At 39.8% G+C, this 23,518-nt stretch overlaps 1 protein-coding gene across 3 annotated transcripts in view; it reads right to left on the bottom strand.

Annotated features, from left to right (window-relative positions):
• Agbl1 (ATP/GTP binding protein like 1) overlaps positions 1-23,518 on the bottom strand; it is a 958,008-nt gene that overhangs the window by 444,017 nt on the left and 490,473 nt on the right. For all 3 annotated transcript variants that reach the window (XM_023710175.1, XM_023710176.1, XM_023710177.1), the window contains one exon: positions 10,092-10,221. In XM_023710175.1, coding sequence (XP_023565943.1) covers positions 10,092-10,221 — 130 coding nt within the window. The remainder of the gene's footprint in view (positions 1-10,091; positions 10,222-23,518) is intronic.

The following is a 23,518-nucleotide window of genomic DNA, read 5'->3' as shown; positions in this document are numbered from 1 at the left end:
GTCTGGTTTATTTCACTTATGAGTATATGTTCAAGTGGCATCCACTTCAATATAAAGGCTTGCAGTTTATCATTCTTTATAGCTGAATAATACTCCATTGTCTAAAAATACCACATCTTTTTCAACCATTCCTCAGGTGATGGGCATCTTGGTTGTTTCCAAGATTTGGCTATCACAAATTGTGCTGCTATAGACATAGGTACATATATATCACTATGATATGATGTTTTCAGATCCTCTGGGAAAATTCCCAGTAGGGGAATAGCTGTGATTCTCTTTGAATGGGATTTCCAGTCTTAGTTTTTTAAGAAGTCTCCACACTGATTTCCGTAATGCTTGCACCAGTCTACATTCCCACAAGCAGAGAAATGTTCCTTTTCCCCCACAATCTCTGCAACATTTGTTGTTGGTTGATTTCTTTATGATAGCTATTCTTTTGGAGGTGTTAAATCATTTTTTTATGTCTGAATATCCTCATCCAAGCATAATTTTGCCAGAAGGACCCCACAAGCCCACAGGTAGCTGTTTTGCACTAAAAGGAGAGGAAAGTGAAGACAAACACAGGCTCTCTGGGAACCTAATTAAGGTCATGATGCACACTTCTAGATGGAAGGATCCACACTGTGCTTTAAATCAATGGTGCGTAGAAAGGATGCAATGCTGTGATCCTGATATGCACAAGGAGAGTTAAACCTCAAGTGAATCTTATCAAACAAATGGAAAATTAAGAACAAGCTATGTGTTACAGCAACTGCTACAATTCAAAATGAAATAGACTGTAAGGAGAAAGGAGCTTGACTCCTGTGGACGTGGGGCAGTAGGATAATCATGAACACATCTGGATGCTACGCCAGGATGGCTGGTGTTTTCCTGATGATGATGAAACAAACATCATCAGATCATTATACCAGGAGCATTAAGAAAGAACTGGGGTAGCTGAAGCCAGGCAAGAGAGATGACGAAGTCCTAGTGAAGGCTGTACACAAAAACCTGTAGAGACAGGCAGATTTGCAGTCTAGGTGGCTTAGCGAGAAAGAAGTTAAGAAGAACTTTATAATCAAATGAATACGCAATGATTGCACTTTTCCCCAAGGAGAGGAACGTAGGAGTAGAAATAGATTGGAAGGTTTTCTATGGCTGTCATTTCGGTTTTTTGAAAATTGAGTGTTTGATTTTGAACTGTTGACCCTTGGTAAAACTGATTCTGTGTCTCGGTTTCTTCATCAGCCAAGTATATGGCATAGATTGAATTGCAATTTGAAATCAAGCACTTAGGCATCTCCCTAGGAACTTTTCCAGTGAATTCTTATCTGAGTTGAATTGCAAAGTTAATTTAATTCATGAAAACATGAGCTCTATCATTTCTTGTTCAGCATCATATGCTCCTTGGGCACCTTCTCCATCTTTCCTCTGCCTTCCTTGGTCCTATATTAGTTTCCCTGCAAGTTAATTGAGCCCCTTGTTCAAGAGTTGATGCCTACTTCCAACACACCTCTTCTTAACCACTCCCTAGTTCTACATGCCTCATCTATTCCTGGCCATCTTTACCACTCTGCTTAGCCAGCTTTGAGTTGTCATGCTTTTACTTCCTGACTTCTGAGTCTCATTCCTCCTTCCCTCTCAGCTTTGAGACCTCTGCACCATAGATAGCATTGTCACAGGAAGAGGAAGGCAAGGCTAGAGCCGGGAGGTGGCAAATTTTGGAGAACGTGATGGAAACCCCAAAGAGTGACACTTCCAATTAAACCAACCAAGACCCACAAATGCCCTGGAGATTCCACTGGTGTAAATGGCATTCAGCCTAAGTTCTCAAATGGAGCAAATCTCTACATAAGAGAAATGAGATTGGTGATCCATTACAAGATAACCAGACTGCATTTCCCAGTTATTTCATTGACCACCATAGGCTCAACCCTTGTCATCTACCAAGGATTGGGTCCAGGATCCCCCATAGATACCAAAACATTGAATACTCAAGTCCCTAATATAAAGTGCTATATGGTTTGCCTATAGCCTATGTCCATCCTCCTAAATACTCGAAATTATCTCTAGATTACTTATGCTTCATACAATGTACAGGGTTTGTAAACAGCTATTATACAAAATTGATAGAGAATAATGACAAAGGATGTCTGTATATGTTCAGCACAGATGCATTTTTTCCAGGTCATCTCAATCTTTAGTTGAATCTATGCATAAGAAGCCCACAGACATCGAGAGATGACCATGCTTTCACATTAGTAAACATTTCATTTGATTTATTAGCACCATGTAGTTATGGCTAAGGCTAACCACAAGGGACCTGTACAGAATTTATGCCTGTGACTACCTGAAAGACATCAAAACACTGTCTTCCCTTTCTCATGAGGAGAGATTCTCACTTAAATTGGGCCATCACAGGCCAAGATCCCACTGGGGCTTTAGCAAGCAGCTGCCACGAATAGATGAATTTCGAGCTCCCCCAACAGCAAATGTGTGGCAAAATTCTCCACAATAAACTCAGCCAATAATTAAATGTTTACCAGACTGCTCATCATAAAACCTTTACAACACGTATGCTGTAAAGTGCTAGGGGAGGATTTCTGGCATCCCACTAATATGTATCATAATGTCCCTCTTTCTAAAAGATTCCAACTGAAAAAGCCCATGTAAATTAACCCAAAAGTGCACAGGCTAATATGTGGTATTGTTTTGGATCCAATGCCCTTCTGGCAGTTCACAGTAATTTCAGTGCCTGCTATTTACTTGAATGTGTCAGTCACTGCACTATGATTGCACATACAGCTATAATCAGTATTAAGTGTCCTAAAAGGAGGATGACCCAGTATTTACCTATGACACTGAAGTTCTGCTAAGGTTCAAGGAGGTTATACTTATCCTTCGCTACTGACTTAAAAAGCCACATGTTATAGGTTATCCCTCCACACAATTGATCCGATTGTTCTGGCTCCAAAAGTTTCCCGAAATAAAAACATTTAAAAGCATGAAGTCCACTGGTGAAGAGTAATACAATAAGAGTAGCAATTAGTACAATTGAGAGTGAACTTCCAGGCTCACCCTGAGGTCTTCTTTCTGTCCTTTCCCAGTCATTTGCTCTAACCTCATGAGCTTAACAATCTAAGAGGCAATTGTAGGGTGAGTTCCCACAGGTGCCTCGCGAGCCGGGTGGCCCCCTTTCCTACTTATAGGCACTGAAGGGAAGAAGCAGCCTTCTGGTGCCACCTGCAGATGCAAGCCCTGCGACCAGCTTTCTGGCTGCATTTGCCCTTTGTATGACTGAGCACCAGGCGCAGACACTCTCCAGGGAAGGTGTTTTGCACACCAAGTCCTCTCGAGACAGATGGGTTACTGAGATCCTTCTCCTCACTAGAGGATGGGATGAACATAGTCTTTTAGACTTATACTAGACTTCTAAGTAGTCAGAGCAAATCTTTGGGACTGGAGAATGTGAACACCCACCACAGTACTAACAGCATGTCAAGGAGACATGCCTGAGCTTTGCCTCAGGTTCCAGATATGCAGCCTTGTCTTTAAGGATCACTGTTTGTCTTGGGCCCAAGGCTGCTTCACTCTGGTGGCCTGTACTGTATGACCTGAGAACTCAGGGCTGTCTCTAATCCCACTGACCATGAGCACTGCTACCCTGCCTCACTCCTCAGATCAGTTCTCCTCAAATGTACATCTTGGACAGAGGAAGCACTTACAGGTCCTTTCTCCATCCTCATCTGAAGCCCCTGCATTGACTTCTGAGCCTCGTTTGCACAACATAGCCTCAGAGCAAAACTGGTTCATCTGGTGCTGGCTCTTGGTTCCTTCTTCCCCACCCATCTGCTGCTATTTCTATGGGTTCTCCACAGAGACACCTTCACAGAGGCTCAGGGGAAGTGCTGAGCCAGGCAATTGCTCCCCCACTTTTCCCTGTGCCCCATCTTCTCACCTCCCTCTGTCCAATGCAAATTAAAAACAAAAGATTTGCTTAGATCTCTTCAAAAAATCAAACTAGCCCTCCCTATGGCATGCAGAAAGCTCCACATCTACACTGAGGGGGTATATTCTGAGGATACTACAGTATACCCTTTACCTGACCGCTGAGCCTGTGTGCTTGTCTGGGAAGCCCCGTGGGCTTGATGTATTCTCCCTGGCTGAGTCTGACTCCTAGACAAACCTCTTCTATACTTTCTGCTCCGTTCTGCTAAAGATATCTTCCACCTCTTGACTCCCATGGCTCTGAGCTGGCAGACTATTTTAGGCAGAAAACGTAACCATTTACTTTAAAGTACATTAGCTGTTTAAGTAAAAGTATATACCCAAAATCATTTTGATATATTAGCGAGACACTGCTTAGTCTCTGCTCACCAAAGAAGCAATTGTAAATAAAATAATACAGAATATTTTTTTTCATCTAGGACTTCACGTGGGGCATTCTACTCTTTTCCCTGATACAGCAGCAAAGTTTTGGACTCTTTTCCTCCTAATCACCATATGCAAAAAAAGAAAACTCTAACTTTAGTACCTTAGCCCAAGTCAATGAAAGTAAGGAGAAATAACACTTGTTCTTTGGCCCCTTCTGAGGAATATGGCACGGACAAAATAAACCAGGTGTGCAGAGCATCCTGGGATCCTGGGAGACAACAGTTTAGAAAGGGACGTGTCATTTTCTTTTCCCTGTCCTTTGATGCTTCTTTTAAAATAAGCTGATTAATTAAAAACATATGCCCTCCCTGGTTCCACAAAAAAAGGCATATGCCAGAAGGATAGAATGAGATGAGAAAAATCATTTAAGTAGCTAAAAATTCTATTCCAGTGGGCCCCAGAGAAAAGAAAGAAAGAGGGGGGAAAAAAGAAAAGAAAAGAAACAAAATATGCTCGCCCTGTCCCCTGGCAGAAGCCAGCCCTGTTTGCGAGAGTTGTAAATGGAAATCAATGAGCTCTTCAAAGCACACTGAATCCCTTTACCAACATGCTCTGGCATAGTGAGAGCCAAGAGGATGGGAATCGATAGCTCTCCTAATTCGGAGGCCCCAAAGCTTCAGAGCAGCCTGAGAGCCAGGCCAGCTGCAACAGGGCAGCTCAGACAGGGCTGTCACTGCCTTCCTGTGGCCTGCTACAGGGGCAGTTTCCCCCCACACCACAGCTCTCCAATGCCCTCTTGGCTTCTGGCCCCTCCTCAGGGACTGCAAGAGAAAACCCAAAGCAGTACAGCCTGTAGCCTGATTGCAGAGCCTCTGTGCTTGTCTGGGAAGCCCCGCGGGCTTGACATATTCTCTCTGGCTGAGTCTGACTCCTAGACAAACCTCTTCTATACTTTCTGCTCCGTTCTGCTAAAGATATCTTCCACCTCTTGACTCCCATGGCTCTGAGCTGGCAGACTATTTTAGGCAACTTCTTTTGTTTCTTACTTGAATTTTAAAGTTTTATAAACTAAATGTGTACCTATAATACAGAAGCATAGATCCTGTTTATACAAACCAGTGAGTTTGGGTGGGACTGACTCTTCAATCAAGATGTAGAATATAGCTGACAAGGGGGTGCTCCTTTGCAATCTCGGTATCTAGGAGGCTGAGGCAATGGGGTGACAAGTTAGAGTCCCAGCAGAGGAGGTTAGTGAGTGCCTGTCTCAACATGAAAATTAAAAAGGGCTAGGATTTAGCTCAGTGGAAACATTTTGGACTCACTTCCTCACACCTTAAAAAAAAAGTTGCAAAATATTTCCACCAATCTAAGACTTTTTTCTCTTGATTCCTATTACTGACTCACCTTCTCAGAGGCAAATACTGTTCTAATGCCTCCATTGTCATAAATTACCCTACTGATCTTGAACTTTCATAAATATGAGCACAGGGTACGTAATCTTTCATGTTCAATTTTTCTTACTCAACATAGTATTTCTGAAATTCATTTATGCTATTGAGGGTCTTAGTAGTTCATTGGTTTAGTTTGGATTGGTTTGAGTTTTGAGTTTGGTTACTGCTATTCCAATGTATTCATATACTAACATTTCCTCTAAGTCTGGGCCTTTGCATTCTACATTTAGATTTACTAACAAACAAGATCTAGTGTAAGAGAACAGAATAAGAACCACAGGAAGACATGTGACATCAGATGAATCTCTGATGCCAGATAATGAAAAGCTTCCTTTTCTTTGTCGGTGCAGTGGCTCCAAGCATAAAACTTCCACTGGCTCTCCAGTTTCCTAATGTAGAAGACCCAAGAGTTCATAATCATATCTGTAGACCATTTGTATTCTGCTTTACTAGAATACAAAACAAGGGACATTCTAACTCATCCTTCAACTATAGATGAAATGGTATGTCCAGTCTCCAGCCTTCCCATAACACTGCAAGAAAAATCTCAGTTCCTCATTTGTGTTCCAATAAAATCCACTTGTGTTCCTCACAACCCTTTGCTACAGTTTTTATTGGTTTCTACTATATTGGTTTCTTTGTAGAACTGATTCTACTTTCCAACAGAGTAAAGTGAGATTGTCCTCAAAGAAAAGGACAATCTTTTTTTAAAGTTGCTTTTGCATCCCTGGCATCCAGTACAGGGATTACACACAAATCTTGTAAATGAATGGGCAAGTGGATGACTGTCCAGATGGCTGGGTGGGTGGATGAATGGATGGATGAAAGGACGCATGGAACAATTGCAAATATTGCCATGTTGCCTATAAGTGGAACGACTTGGCTAGTTTTTTGCAATCCCGGGCAGTATCAGAGTATCACGTATCTGTTTGCTCTCTCTGTCACACATTCTTCTTGGCCAAGGAGTTCCTATCGATCTACGCACCCCTAGGCAAATGTCTGGGTAACATCTAGCAACCGGTGTGAATTCCATGCCATCATTAATTGGCTTCCCTGTGCTTTAGCAAACCTTTTCTTAAGCACTGAAGGCTGGGCAGAGTAGCTGTTAATCTCCAACCACAGAGCCCAGAAATCAATCTGGACCCAGTGGAAATCTTCCCGGTATAGGACAGGCGCCAGTGTGGAATGAGTGGCAGCGATTCTGCTGCAGCAGGAGGCTCGTTAAACACAGCCTTGTGGGTAGCTGAAAGGTGATGCTGAGCCCATTAGAGAGCTTTGTAACACTGTGAATAGCATTTAGTGCTCAGCTGTTTCTCACCCACCTCTCAGATGGTCCCAGCAGGAAACAAGCCTGTGCCTGTCATGTTTATAGCTAATTAATGTTTATTTATATTTTTAAATAAGCCTTTCACCTGTCACACTTTAAAATAAATGTTCTGCTCTTCAATTAGAGATTGTCAGAGCAGAAAGGAATCCTATCTTGTTGCGGGTTTAATGTGTGTGTATATAAATGTGTATCGGATAGGGAAATGGTTCCTTCTAAATCTCTTTCTCTCACTCATCTCACGCAGAGTCATCCTTTCCCTAGGTTTCAACCATGCCCTTGGCCAGGAGCTTGCTCCCAGGGGGCAAAGAGCAGAAATTATGGTGCTTCCTCAAGTAAAAAGCATAGCAGTCTGCATAACAATATTGTACACTTGAGCCAGTATAATGCTGGGAATTTAGAGGGGAAATTTTTGCTTTGTTCTTTTGCAAAATGGATTCAATTCAGTAAGTCTGAAATTGTCAGACCTTGCGCCTTTCAAAGATTACTCTGTCCATTAACTGGCTCCTGGGAGATAGGCACCTTTGGAATGATCTGTTGGATGCATGTCTTTTTTAGCTGTGGACTTGGACCATGCCAAATATTTGATGTTAATAATTGGGCTTTTGGTAAAGCTCTTGGGCTATGAGACATCAGTTTGCATTCCACAGAAGACTAGAAGCTGCAGGGCTAGAGTAGCCATACTCACTGACTCCTGGTACAAAGCCTGCACTTGTTCATGGCATAGAGTATGATGCTTCAATTACGCATGTACAGTGGTAGTGATCAGATCAGAATAATTAATATTTCCATCTCTTAATAATTACACTGCATTGGGAGAAAACAAGTACTATTGCCCTGGTTATCTGTAAAATATTTAATAGGTTATTATGAACTGCAGCCATTCATTCTGAAGAATGCTAGATTTTTAGCATTCCTATCTTGCGGCATTTAGGTACCCATACTTAGCCTCCTTCTAGGCCTCCTTCCACCAAACTTTGCCAACCTCTAGTAATTACTATCAGACTGCATTTTCTGGCATCCACATGTGAGGAAACTTGTAAGATTTATCTTTTGGTGTCCAGGTGATTATTAAAACATTATTCTCATAAATGTTTCAGGAGGTGGAAATACTAATTGTCCTTATTCAATCGTTACACACATTATATACGTGGGTCAGATTATCAGCTGTGCCACCAAATACATAGGTACAATAAAATGATAATAATTTAAAAGGGCACTGAGGCTCAGATGAGAGTCCCTGCTGCCAGTTGCATGGCTGCCATAGATGAGGCATTGTCCCACATCTCCTTTAGAAAGGGATACCTGGGAACTCACAACTAGTCCCACCTGGACATGCCCATGTGCCTTTTGTCTTTGCTGATTAGAGTCTGCATTTTTGCACTGGAAGAAGGTGTAATTATGAGGTCATCATTAGATCCTTCTGGAGAATCATTGAACCTGAGGATGGTGCTGGAAACACCAGCACATTCTTTCAATGAGTAAATAATGAAGAAAGGTTGGGTTGCTGGAAGAAAATCTGATTCCCACTTCTGCCATTTACTTCAGGTGACCTCAGTAAAATCATTGAGCCTGTTGCTCTCTTCTGATTTATAAATATGAGTGTATGTTATAAACCCATCCACTTTTCAACAAACAAACATTAAAAGTACTTCAGTGGGTTCACATACACGACGCTTACAAAGAGATGACTGAATTAGCCAATCTGAAAGTTTCCCCGCTCCATGTTAATTTTCTTGGGTTAGGAAAGGTCTCTGAATTTGGACATTTGTCCCTCCACATCTTTTCACACAGGTATTTTCACAATTTATAGTTCATGAATAAGCATTTCCATATGCTTGCTTGGCTAGCATCTCCTCTCTCTTATCTTGAGCCAAGACCTCTGGCTCTAAACAGTCTGTTTTGCCCCAAACTAGAAGCTTAAGAGAAAAGCCTACATATAAAAGTACCTAGAAGAGTACCAGAGTCATATTTGGAATTTGATAAGTTCCACATGAATAGAAACATCTAGAAGCACTTTTTCTTTATTTTATTCTTTGTATTTTAGTACAAGGTCTATAGGGTCTCACTATATAGATCGGATTCATAGTGATCCACCTGGATTCAGCCTCCCAAGAGCTGGGATTACAGGTGCAAGCACCACACCCAGTCTCAATCACCATCACAGCATGCTCCAGGGGTGGGGCTGGCACAGCATGCCAGGGATCAAACCCCAGTCTCTGTGTCTGCTTATGTGTGCACTTTAATCCACTGAGCTATTTGGCCACCCCTAGAAGTATTTATTTTTCAAACACTAATGCTATGTAGATTTCCTGCTTGTTCAAAAAATAGAAATTTTAAAATAGACAAAAATTAAAGACCTAGGAAATGGAATGAATACTGAACCAATAGTCTGGTCACATTGTAGGATGAACGTGTCCCCAAAGACATATGCAAAAGTTCCAATCCTCAATACCTGTGAGTGCCACCTTATTTGGAACAGCATCTTGGCAAGTGTATAAAGGTAGCCACGGTGAATTAGAGTGGGCTTTATGCAATGGTGGCATCCTGGGAAGAGGGAAATTTGGAAACCAACACGGGGGGAACATTGCCTTTAGGAGGCTGAAGCAGAGATTGCAGTTATGTTCCCACAAACCAAGGAACACTAAATAAGTTATCAACTACCACAAGCATAACAGGCACCAGAATGGCTCTCTCCTCTAGAGTCATTGGTGTGAATATGGCCTCGCAAAACCCTGCTTCCAGCCTCCAGAAATGTGAGCTAAGAAGTGTCGGTTGTTTTAAGCCACCAGTTTGAGGTACCTTAAAATGTCAGGGTGAGAAACAAATGCAACCAATATTGCAGCTTGTCAGACATCAGTCTTTAACTTTTGTTCGGTTTTTTCTTGTCTTGGCAGAGGAGAATTTGCCTCCTGGGGAGAGAATGAGCCAGAAAGGAGTGGAAATAGAAGGAAGAGACTCACCACAGGCCCCCGGCCAATGCTGCTCAGGTAGTGGAGGAGTCCTTTGGTGTGATAAATTGTTGGCTGGAGATGGGCTTCAGGAGAGAGCCACTGTCTGTTCAAATCCTCCCCTCTCAGCGAGCATCTGTGGCTTCAGGCACAGACAATAAGCAAGTAAATACACACTTAGAAGAAAATAGCTTGAGAAAATAAAACTTGACAAGATAAACAATTAAGCTAATGAATCCAACTTCCCTCTGACTTCTGCCCAACTGGCACCAGTTCCAGATGTCCAGAAAGCTGCAGATCTGTCCTCTCTGCCCCTAAAGTGACATAATTATTCACAGTTCCAAAAAGAACTAGAAACCATATTTGACGTGATATTGGATGGTCAGAGCTTTATGACAGACTTTGGGAAATGTAAAGACACACCGATGAAGACCAAACTCAATACATTATTCTCCTGGCCCTTCTGTTCTCCAACTAATTAAGGTGGCCTCAATCTATCAGACTGAGTATAATGTGTATGATTATTTCCATCCATCCTAGTAGCTCTGCATGGTGAATACTACTGCACCTCAATGAAGAGACTGAGACTCAGAAACCATTAAATAATTAGTCCGAGATCACATCACTAAAGTCTTCACCCACATTTCTTTGGGTCTAACTCTTATGCTTTTTCCTATTATATTGCTTCCCTACCCATACAGATGACACTGATACCTTAACAAGTGACTCAGAGTATCAGAGTATCTTTATCAAAGATGCCAACACAAGGGCCAGCCAGATAGCTCAGTAGGTTAAAGTGCCTGGTTAGGCAGATGCAGAGGTCTGTGGTTCAATCTCTGGCCTGCCATGCTGGCTCTGCCCCCAGAGTGCTGAGACAGCAACTGAGACTGGGTGTGATGGTGTCCACCTGTAATCCCAGCACTTGGGCAACTGAAAACAGAATAATCACTACAGGTCCAATCTGTGTAGTGAGACCCTGTAGACCCTTCATTAAAAAATACCAAAAAAAACCCAGCCAAATAGCTCTACAGATTAAAGCACCTGCAAGCAGGAGCAGGGGCCGGGGGTTCGATCCCCTGGTCTGTAATCCCCTCTCTTGGGAGGCTGTAAATAGGTGGGTCACTATGAATCTGATATAGTAGTGAGACCCTGAACACCCTATAGACCCTTCCCTAAAATAAAAAGATTCCAACACAGTATAACGCAACTAGGATGAGCTAAAAACCATACATTCCGTTGTTTGGGGGATGACTTTTTCATTCCAAAGCACCTAGTTACTTCACAAAGGTGACTCCAGCACTGAGATGCCAGTTTCCATGTAGTTTTTGTATAAATGTTGCTCTAAGACCAGAGATTATCAAGTTCAGTTCACACACCATAATTGTTCCTGAGTGTCCCACTAAAATGATATTTACTCAATAGGGTTAACCAGCAAGGTGCCAAAGATTTAGATGAGACAATCAGTCCAACTTATCCATCGCTTGGGACCTGCAACACCCCACCTCCCACCACCATATCCTTCAATACTCCAGCACACCGGGATCATACCATCTCCTCTGTGCAATTCTGTGTTTTGCCCCTTTGCCGAGACCCCAGTATTTCCCTCCATTTCTCCTTACTCAACTTCCAGGGCATCAATCCTGCACACAAACATTCCTGAATCCTCAAGATACACTGATATGTCAATTTTCTGCAGTAGCATTCTGAATTTCTCTTAACAAGACACTTATTAAACCATGTTGAATTTATTTTTTTTTTCTTTTTTTTTTTACTTCTTTTACTTTCCTCACTAAACAGCGAGGACTGGGAGCTTTCTGGGGACCACAACAGCCTGCCACTTAACATCAAAACTCTAATATAGGAACTGTGTCAAATTTGGTACTCAGTCAATAATTTGGAATAAATAAATGCACTAGCATTTAAATGTAGAATTAGATAATGTTTCCTGTTTGCAAATCACTGTATTTTCAATAAATCTTGGAGGGGGAAAGAAGTTGGTTCAGCCTCCTCCTTTCATCACTTTTTCATTTCCATGTTCTGAAATTATCTTTAAATATTAGCTGCCTGCTGCTTGTTAGCCCCCTCCTAGAGCGCCTGAGAAACAGAACATCTTTAGATTAATCATTTATCTTGATTTCACCATTAAAATATTTTGACTAGAGGAATGGTAGGTTTTGTGCATTTTCCTCTGTGGATTTTTTTTTCATGCCTTTCTCCTCCTTTCCTATTTTTAATAGAAATGACACTGAGACATAGGCTTTTTTTCTGTTTTGCCTAGTGACCAAGGATGGAGGTAAAATATGAAGAAAATCTTTAATGTCAACAGAAATGGAAGAGGGCAGGCATCTCAGGCTGGCTCCTAAGTATTTTCACTGTGCTTAGATCAATTAATTAATTTCTTTTCTCGGATCAAGGTATGTTTCAGGCACAATATCTTAAAGCCTCAGGATTCTCTTTAACAGCTCTATTATTCTCTTTGCTTTGACCTGGAATCTCATCAACACTGGAGGTTGTTTAATTTATTTATTTTTAATATTGACTATTATGAAATCCTCTGAGGTCCTTTAAAAGCATTTATATTTGGGTAAATGGAAATGGAAGCATTGTATGTGTCCAGTAGCCAGTAATCCTGTATCAGCTCTCCTAACTCTTCTTTCCCCATGCTGCATGGAGACCGAGTTAAAGGGCAATGCCTCCACAGAGAAGACCTACAGTTTGTCACATAGGAGAAATGCAACTCTATATTACAATTCCTCAAAACAAACAAACAAAAATATGCCGCAACTAGAAGCCTGTGTTTTGGTTAAGGAGACCTTTATTTCTAACTTCCAGTTCTATCATCAGGTATGGGACTTAGGGAACCCCTTTGATAGTGCATATTCTCTTATGGACAGATGTAAGTATGCTTAGCCTGTCTTCCAAAATAATTTTGAAGATCTAGTGAAATGATATCTGCTTTACTTACATTTTCATACAACTATATCTGCCTACATCTATGTTTCTGACCATATCCACACCTGTATCCATGTCCTCATCTGTATCTATGGCTATGTTTTCACCTATATTTATAATGGTCTGGGATGTGGAGCACAATTGAAACCCTGTCAATAATTTCCTTACTTCATCTTTTTCCATTTGAAGAACAATCAAGTAGCTATGCGCAGGTTAAATGGAACAGAGAAGATGCCTGGATGGGGAACCCTGAGAAAAGGCTATGGACTATGTTAAGTACCTACTGACGTTAGCACATTCCAGGTTGTGGACAGTAGGACTGAGCAGAAAAGAATTCATCCAAGAAAATATTCCAAGTGAATAATCAATAGAAATTGCTGACTGAATTTATGTCATTAAACTGCCAAAGAGAGGACAGCACTTAAAATTACCCAAATGCATAATTTTGGGGGGAAATTAGGCCAAGGAAAGATACATAGAAATTAGGGAAGCTGTTAATTTGGGACAAGTTGATTTTGGTTGGTTCCTTTGCAGAGGTGGAGGCAATATATCGCTCCTTTGGTAGACATGGCTTGCACGGATTTTGAAGCCCCATAGGCTTATATTTGTATTAAAGCATTTCCGTCTGACAGTGATTTTGAAGTGTGCTCCTATGACTTTGGTAGTTCCTCCACCAGTGCAATTGCAGACTATCACAATCTGTACTACCCCAACTTGATAATTTTTCTTTTTAAAGAAAATCCATTTGCATTCAATCTTCACATGCACTTGGTATTTTGTGTTAATAATATCAGAGATGCATGTAGTCTGAAGAACCGCTGCTGTTCTTTCCAGGGATTTGTTTTACACATTTGGAGATAAAACGCACCCCATCTTATTATCTACTGTAGCATTTCTGCAATGACAGCTGCTCCTTCGACGTGGAGAGAATCAGCAGATGGACAGGGACAAGTGGCTGGCAATAAATTCAGCACCTATAATTTTTTGGAAAAGGGTCATTCCTCAAATAGAGTTTGAAGTCCTGCTTTGCTTATAAGAAGAATAAAGTAGCGATCATCATTATTTCTTTCCCCCACAGAAAATTGCAGTCTTATAAGGAAAGAAGAATGTACTTCCTTTTTTTCCACAGGCAAGTCATTTGATCAACTAATCCTCTTCACTTTTTAAAGCTTTAGTTAAAATAGAGTCTTACTGAAGATAAAGCTTATGTGCCCAAAGTATGCTAGACACAGGGCACCCAACCAGCCATACTGACCAGGCATGTTTCAGTTTTACTCTTGAAACTCCTGCATCTTAGGGTATCTCTTAGCAACTGCAAAACAAATCCTGATGCCCTTGTCCAGGTCCCTAATTCTGGGAGTATTCATAATGCTAGGATCCCTGACCAAAAGCAAGCCCAGCTCAGCATATTAATATGGCCTTAATTTTTATACCTCGTTTTTATACTTTTCTGCTGGATGGCTAAGACCAAAATAAAGCGAGACCTATATAACAAAAAATGTAACTTTTGTATCTGACAAGGTCAGGCAAATCACCTCAGGATTTACCCTGAAGCCCTGTAATGCAGTTCATAGATCCTTTGGCAGTGTTAGCCATGTGAATGGGTCACTGCCATTGCTTAACCAATTTGCTCTCTGTGAAAGCCTGAGAGAATGATTTTCTCCATGTGACTTTCCTTCACACTCTACATCATCGATCATGCTGTTTGGTGGCCCTGTAAGCTCCTTGATCAGAAAATTAGGGACACAAATGAGTTACAAGATGTAAAAGGCTCAAGTCAACAACTTCTGACATTGCCTGTCCTACAAATAATCCACTACTATTATGGAATACAGGACTATATTGTATTATTTTGCTGAATTCGTATACCTACAATATTTAAATGTCAATGGAATACCCATCTCTGACAAAACTAAACAAAAAAGTGGATACAAATGAAGGACCATTTTGTATCTGTATAAACAAAATAGTTAGAATAGATATACAGCTACTTTTTCTTAATTCAATAAGAAGAAATACTTATACTAATAGTATTTGGTCAGGATATCATATCTGCATCTTGTACTACAAATAATCACTACAAAGACAACAATATGCAATGTATTAATTATTTAAACTGCCCTAGTAATCAGTTTTAAACCTGTCTCATTGCCATTTCTTTCTCAATAAAATAAATAAATAAATGAAAAGTAAGCCTAATTGCTTTGTACTAGGTTTGAATGCTTTTAGGTGAGACTTGCTCAATCTGCTTGTGCTTGGCCCCCTTCACTGCCTATCTTTATTTAGATCATTTCACTTACACACTGTTTATTAGGTATTTACAACTTTAGGCTAAGGAATCTGTGACCTTTAAAACTAAAGTTCTGCTGAGATATCTTTCCCTTTAAATTATCATGTGTCTCAACTCCAGAATATTTGTCTGTTTATGACCAAACAAGACTATCTCAAATGCAATTATGAAAAAGTAACCCAGTTGTGCCTACCCTAGGAAATCACCAAATAAGCTTCCATGTCTGATATCTTGTGTAAAAGCCAAACAGTCATAATATCACTACAAACTTACTCTTTTACCGTTAATTATAGATCTTATTTATCTGCTAAAAACAGAGATCACACAGAGAGAGAACCACGTACTCTAGCCCCAGACTTCAGCAAGCTGACCCTGAACTACCAAGGCCCTTGACGCAAACAATGCACACCAGGAGGAGAAAGAGAAAAGTGGAGTAACTTGCTGTAAGAGAATTTATAAAGCGGCAGTCAGGAAAAAGGATAATTCAAAAGCCTGTCTATCCATGACTGCAGACTGGAGAAATGGTGCCATCAAACCAAATGAATGATGGCAGGCTTGGTAATATTAGAGTCCCCAGCACAGCAAGCTTTGGCCCCTGAAGAGAGGAAATTGTTTGAGATTTAGCAAGCTGCTTTTCTGTTCACTGCACATCCACAGAATCAGAGCAGCCTGGGTATAGGAGGAGAATATCTATAAAGGCAAAGGCATTCATGAAAGCTTCACCAACAGGACAGCCCAGCATGGGGCATGATTGGCTAGACACTGCACCCAGAGCTTTCCAAATAAACACTACTCGGTTGTGCAAAGGAAAGAAAGGAAGAACAAAAGACAGCTCCATTTTAAGACCACAATCATTCTACGCTCACAAAACCATGGTTGACAGGGACGTATTATTATATCCAGTATATTTTTGTCACTCAAAATGCTCAGAGTCAAAGATCAAGAGCAAAGAAGTAGCCTAAACTCAGATATTCCTGAACACCTCCAGGAAATCAGAAATAAGTTTCAAGAAGACTGATCGCCCCAAAACTCAGGAATGTGAAAGCTAAAGTGTTTAAAAGATGGGCTAAAAGAATTCACTACAGCTTCTGGTGATATCAGTGATATCTGTATTGAAGAAACTGCCCAAAGCTGAAATGAACCTAAGTCAGTCAAAATTTAAACCAGTTGTTCTTTATACCCTTGTTGCTCTGGCTATCAGAGCAACTCCGTAGCACAGCCACAGTATCTTGGATACACACACACACACACACACACACACCCCTCCCCACCCCCATTATTCTCTCTATCACATTTGTCTCTTACATATTTTAACAAAAAAAAGTAGTTAAGATTAAAATATATTTTCCATTATTTTGACAAGTCTTATCTCATAGCGTCAGCCCTGTATCAAATGAGACAATTTTAAAGACCACACAATGAGGATAATCTCACTTGAAATAAGCTTAGGACAAAATAAAGGGGGGGCCAGCCAGCTGCAATAGAGAAGCCCTGAAATGGCAGCTATCAGTCAAGAAGAGTATATAAGCAGTCAAGTCACATGTTCGCACAGCATCTGATCCCTTATGAAATGCAAGTAGATGTGTTTTCATTGAAACTGTCAGTATTCTGAGGTGGAAATTTCTAAAGATCTGTCTTGAAGCCAACAACTATCTGTGAAGAGTTTGCCAAACACATACACATGTGAACAATGAAACACTAGGTGGTAGCATCAATTCGGAAGCCACCTCACCAACCATCATCTACTGCAAATGCCTGACACTGTACAACACTTAACCTTATTTACCAGATGCGAGGGACAGTGGATTATTTGATCTCTGGTATTTATTAAAAATATTCATATAAGGCCAGCCAGATAGCTCAGTGGACTAAGGCACCTGCTTCAGCGGAGTACAGCGGCTGGAATTCGATCCACTGCGTGCCTTGCCGCCCCGTCCGTGGGGCGAGCTGAGGTGGTGATAGAGACTGGGCGTGGTGGCGCGTGCCTGTAATTGCAGCACTCAGGAGGCTGAAAACAGGAGCATCACTACGAATCTGATCTGCATAGTGAGACCCTGTACAACCTGTCCTAAATTCAAGAATAGTAATAATAATAATAATAATTAATAATAATAATAATAACTATTATTTATTTATTTATTTGATACAGGGTCTCGCTACACAGCTTGGACTCCTAGTGATCTTCCTGTCGCAGCCTTCACAGTGCTGATACTTCAGGTATGTGCCAAGGGTCCGTGGTGCAGCCAGCACAGCATGCGATATGCAGGATCAAACTTGGGTCCTTGTGCTGGGTAGGCAGGTGCTTAGACCGCTAAGCTATCTCCCCAGCCTCTGATTTGTGGTATTTCAAATCTTTTATCAAATTTCATAGATAGGGGTCAGAATGAAAAATTAGAGAAGAAACACTTTAAAAATCAGGAGCGAATTATTCTTTCCTTAACAGAAAAAAAAGTTGAAAAAATTCAACTCATTCCTGACAAAGAGAAGGAAGAAAATAAGAATTGATGGATACTAGAATCAGGAGTTCTACAAGTCTTAAAGGAAGCCTCCCGCTCAATGGAGAATCACCACTGGAATTTCCAAAGGATCAAAAACAGGGTAAAGAAAGTTACTACCTTCACAATTTTAAAACATGTAACTGGGGGCTGGGGAGATAGCTCAGTAGAATAAGCCCTTGTTTGGCAAGCGCAAGGTCCTGAGTTCAATCCCCATACCACAAAAAAATAAATAAATAAATAAATAAAGTTTAAAACGTGTAACTAAAATCACTATTAAAGGGGCCATCAAGATAGATCAGTGGACTAAGCATCTGCTTAGGCACAATGAGACCAGGTACAGAGACAGGGTTTGATCCCCGGCACAAAATGCAGCACCAGTTCTGCCCCTGGGCATTGTGAGCCAGCCATCAAGACCGGGCATGGTGGTGCACCCCTGTAATCCCAGTGCTAAAGAGACTGAAAATAGGAGGATCACTACAAGTTTGACCTGCATAGTGAGACTCTGTACTGAAAAGAAAAAAAAAAGGAAAGAAAGAAAGAAAAGAAAAGGAAAGGAAAGGACAAAAAAAAAGAAAAGATATTCTGGGGGGCTGGGGATGTAGCTCAGCAGCAAAAGCACCTGCCTGGCAAGTGCAAGGTCCTGAATTTGAATCTCTGTTTCAAAAATAAATAAATAAATGAAATCACTATTAAAAAATAAATAAGACATCAATTAAATGCATATAAATTGCAAAAAATTGAAGACTTGTTTATTTGCAAGTAATATTACAGTGTACCTAGAGAACTCTTGAAAATTAGTGATTAACTCAAATAAGTTAACCCAGTAAGCTAACATGATGTAACATTAAAAATACTTTTAATAAATTTTAATGTGGTAAAGTAGTTGGAAATCTCACCATGCTCAAGAAATAAGTATCATGTACAATTTTTGGAGGACTAAAAGATTTGTATGTTGTAGAATTATTTTCAGGATATAATGTCAGATGATTTTTAAAAACCTATGTCAGAATGAAAAGATAGAAACTATATATGATTCTTTTTTTAGATTTATTTATTTTTTAATTTTTAATAATTTTATTGAGAAACAAATATCCATGAGACAGTTTTACAACCAATTATTGGCACATTTACAGTAATTAATACGTTGCATATTGTTTTCTTAGTGGTTATTCATTATATAAGATGCAGACATGAAATCCTGTCCACAAACACTATTATAACAAACATCTATATTCATTGAATTAATAGAGTGGAGCTGTGTATCTATCCTAAATATTTTGAGTATACAGATACAAAAGGGTGGTTCATTTTTATCCTACTTTTTTGGTTAGTTTTGTCAGAGAAGGACATTCCATTGACATTTAAATATTGTAGGTGCTTGAATTCAGCAGAATCTCCCAATAGAGTCCAGTTGTCCATAATAGTAGTGGGTTTTCCATAAGACTGGCAATGTCCAAAGTTGTTAACTTGAGCTTTTTACAGCTCAGCATATTAATATGGCTTTATTTTTTATACTTCGTTTTCATACTTTTCTGCTGGATGATTAAGACCAACATAAAGCAAGACCTATCTAACAAGAAATGTAACTTTTGGGCTGGTGAGATGGGTCAGTGGTCTAAAGCACCTACTTAGAACAAGCTTAGCAAAGCCCAGGGACCACAGTTCAATCCCCCAGCACCACATGCCAGCCAGCCTGCCCCCTGGTGGGCTGAGCTAGCCACACACAGACACACACACACACACACACACACACACACACACACAGATAAACATAAATAAAATAAAAGAAATGTAACTTTTGTATCTGATAAGGTCAGTCAAATTCCCCAGGATTTAACCTGAAAGCCTTTACCACAGTTTGTAGATCCTTTGGCAGTGCCAGCCATGTGAATGAGTCACAGCTATTGCTTGACCAATTTGCTCCTTGTGAAAGCCTGATAGAATGTTTTCTCTCCATGTGACTCTCCTTAGGTACACTCTACATCATCAATTACATTTCTCTGTGGCCCCATAATCTCCTTGATCAGAAAATTTGGGACACTACTGAGTAACATAATATTATAGTATAGGTTCTCCTATGCCCTAAGTCCTCACTGACCTTGAAAGGCTAGGACCAAAAAGTTGGCTGTCCTTGCAGCCCTTTCTTTTTCTCTGAGTTTTGGTCTGCAAGCTTAGGTTGTTAACCCTCCAGAACAGAAGCTTATTTATACCCTAAAATATATGCAGTTTTGTTTAACCTAACTGTCTGAATATTAAATGTCTTAGGCATAACATGGAGCAGGTATTTTTCATCAAGTATTGATATGTTAAACTTTAAGTCCCTGCAAAATACGAAGATAAAAATAAAATATATGAATAAAAAATTACACAATTTTACACAGAAATTAAGAAATCTAACCATATACAGCATTATAGCAGGACTGTCCCATGACATTTCTTTTTCTGGTCTCCTGTTTTCATTTATTGCCCTTTTTTTCCTGAACAAATGTACTTGAGAGACAGTATGGCAGTAATCGGTATGTCATGACAAGCAGTATGTATTTAGAAGACCAGAATGACAGGCATTCCAAGCATGGCCCTACTATTACACATTGCTATCTTCAGTGCAGCTGCCTAGTTCACAGGTATCAGCATATATAGCTAGTCAGGGTGAGAATCCTACCAATTAACTGCTAATTTCAAAAGCATGCTAGAGATTCTCAGGATCCTTGCCTTACCCATCTTGTGTGTATAAATGTATGGCTTTGCCTCTGTTATGTTTCACAGCTTTTCTCCTTGCCCTCTCATTGCCCAATCCTCAAGTTCTCGCTTTCTTTTTAATTGTGTTATACCTTTTATTTGTATTTCTTCTTTTGAGTTCTTATACTAGGGAGACTACACAATATTTACACATGTGGGTCCAGTTTATTTCACTTATGAGTATATCTTCAAGTGGCATCCACTTAGATATGAAGGCTTCGAGATTATCATTTTTTATAGCTGAGTAATACTCCATTGTCTAAAAATACCACATCTTTTCATCCATTCCTCAGGTGATGGGCATCTTGGTTCTTTCCAAGATTTCACTATCACAAATTGTGCTGCTATACACATAGGTACACATATATCATTATGATATGACGTTTTCAGTTCCTCTGGAAAACTCCCAGTAGGGGGATAGCAGTCTTGAATGGGATTTCCAGTCCAAGTTTTTTAAGGAGTCTCCACACTGATTTCCATAACGGTTGCACCAGTCTACATTCCCACCAAGAGTGGAGAAGGGTTCCTTTTTCCCCACAGCCTCTCCAACATTTGTTGGTGGTTGGTTTCTTTACAATAGCCATTATTTCTGGGGTGAGATGATATCTCAATGTTGTTTTAATTTGCATTTGATGGATGGCTAGGGATGAGGAGCATTTTTTCATATATTTATTCGCTCTTTAATTTCATCCACTGAGAAGTGTGTGTTCATCTCGGATGCCCATTTCTGGACTGAGTCTTTACATTTTGGGGCCCTAGTGTTTTTTAGTTCTTTATAAATTCTAGAGAGCAGACCTTTGTCTGAGTACTTATTTGTCATGATTTTTTTCCAAATTTGTAGGTTGTCTTTTCACTTTGTTGGTAATTTCTTTTGTCATGCAAAAGCTTCTTAATAAGAGGAGGTGCCAGTCGTTAATTCTTTCAAGTATTACCCATGTGATTCTATCCATTTACATCTATCTATTTAAAATACAAGATAAAAACACAAGATCAGAAACCAATATGATTTATTAAGGTGGAGAGTGGAAATAAAATATAAAGACAAAGATGTAAATGGCAAGAAGCAGCACACCTCTTTATAAAGCAAAATTTTAAAACTTTGTTAGTGTTTCACCTATTCATATGAATAGACAGTAGATAAATACAATCAAACATTACAGAGCCATTGATAGAACCCAAATAGATTATAAACATCTGCAAATAAAAAGAAACCTCTGAGAGCAATAAACAACAGTGAGAAAGTCAGAAGAACTGACCTAATTAAAAGCAGAAAACAAAACCTTAGCTATCAACTGTAAAGCTAAAGACAAAAGAAGAGCATACAGATTGGTTTTTCATGTCAGCCTGCAATTCTGAGCTAGGAGGTCAAAAACAATTTTATGTGTATTCTATCATTAAGAAAATAACTACATCAATTATGAGTAAAGACAACCAGGTTTCCCACTGTTGTAGAAAGGACTTACTAGTAAAGCATTATCTCTGCAATGTACTACAATCAAGAGTATGGGCATGATCTCATGTTTCTGAATACAAGAATAGTTAAAGGAAGTGTGTTTGCATGGGTGTGTGTCTGTGTGTGTGTGTGTGTGTGTGTGCACTCATGTACATGCATTTCTAATTTCTCATTCTATATGCTATAAAGACCTAAGATCAATAACTTCTTTTTTCCCCCATAATTTTATTGATAAACAAATAGCAATGAGACAGTTTCAAATCAAATCGGTAGGACAGTTTCAATAATTAACACATTGCATACGTTCTTCCTAGTGGTTAATTGCTGTACAAGATGCGGACATGATATCCTATTTACAAACACCATTAGAACAAATCCCTCTATTCATTAAGAGAATGTAACTATATATCAATCCTAACCACTTTGAATACACAGATACAAAATGGACATTCATCTGTATACCCTTTTTTTGTTAAGTTCCATTATTTGAATATTATATGTGTGTCAACTCAGCAAAATATTCTAAAAGAGTCCAGTAGCCCATAATAGTATTGGGTCTTCTGCTTGACTGGCAAATGTCAGAAATTGTTGACCTGAGTCCCCTATAGCTCAACATAACAGCATGGCTTCACTTATTATATTTTGTTTTTATACTTTTCTACTGGATGGTTAAGATATTGTATATAATCAAAGGAGTCAAAGCTTCCCTAACAAATGGTTTTCTCCACAGGTGGGGCAGGGAGAGGGCAGGGAGAGAAAGAGATCAACCTAAAACAAATTTAATTTCCAGAAAACAATAAAAAGGTAGTAATTTAAACCACAGAATAAGCTAAATATTCCCATATTCATATTGATATAAATAAATAAATAGGCAGAGACAATGAATAGTTACTTATTTCAGCATACTTTCAATTAGAAAATATAGAAGGAGTAGGGAAAATTCTAAAAATGACCATCTGGCAAACATCACGGTATATATCATTGCAAACAACTACGTGTCATCAGTAGTTGCAAAACGCAGTGGGTCAGCATATGACAAGTGACTGAACATTAGCGTTAGCTCAGAGTATTTCCCCACAAGATACGTCAGGGTAGAGAAGCTTGGCAAATGCCAGCCTAATCAAGTACTATGAGTCAGCACCACCTTCCAAAAGACATGTACATATACAATACGTTAAAATGATACACAGTGACCTGCACCTCATCTGACAGCTGGTAGACTTGCCCAAAGCCCAGAACCACCACCTTATCATGAGGGAACACCAGACAGCCCCCTTGCTTACAAATCAAGGAATATTCTGTAAGTAACTAAGTGCTACTCTGGGCTGGTGAGATGGCTCAGTGGTCTAAAGCACCCACTTAGAACAAGCTAAGCTAAGCAAAACTCAGGGACCGCGGTTCAATCCCCAGCACCACATGCTAGCCAGCCCCGCCCCCTGGTGGGCTGAGCTGGCCACACACACACACAATAAATAAATAAATTAATAAAAAAAAAACAAAAAAAGAA

Source organism: Octodon degus, unplaced genomic scaffold (assembly GCF_000260255.1).
Source record: "Octodon degus isolate 3935 unplaced genomic scaffold, OctDeg1.0 scaffold00002, whole genome shotgun sequence".
NCBI lineage: Eukaryota > Metazoa > Chordata > Mammalia > Rodentia > Octodontidae > Octodon > Octodon degus.
The sequence above is the reverse complement of the archived record's forward strand: the minus strand, read 5'-3'. Positions and strand labels throughout refer to the sequence as shown.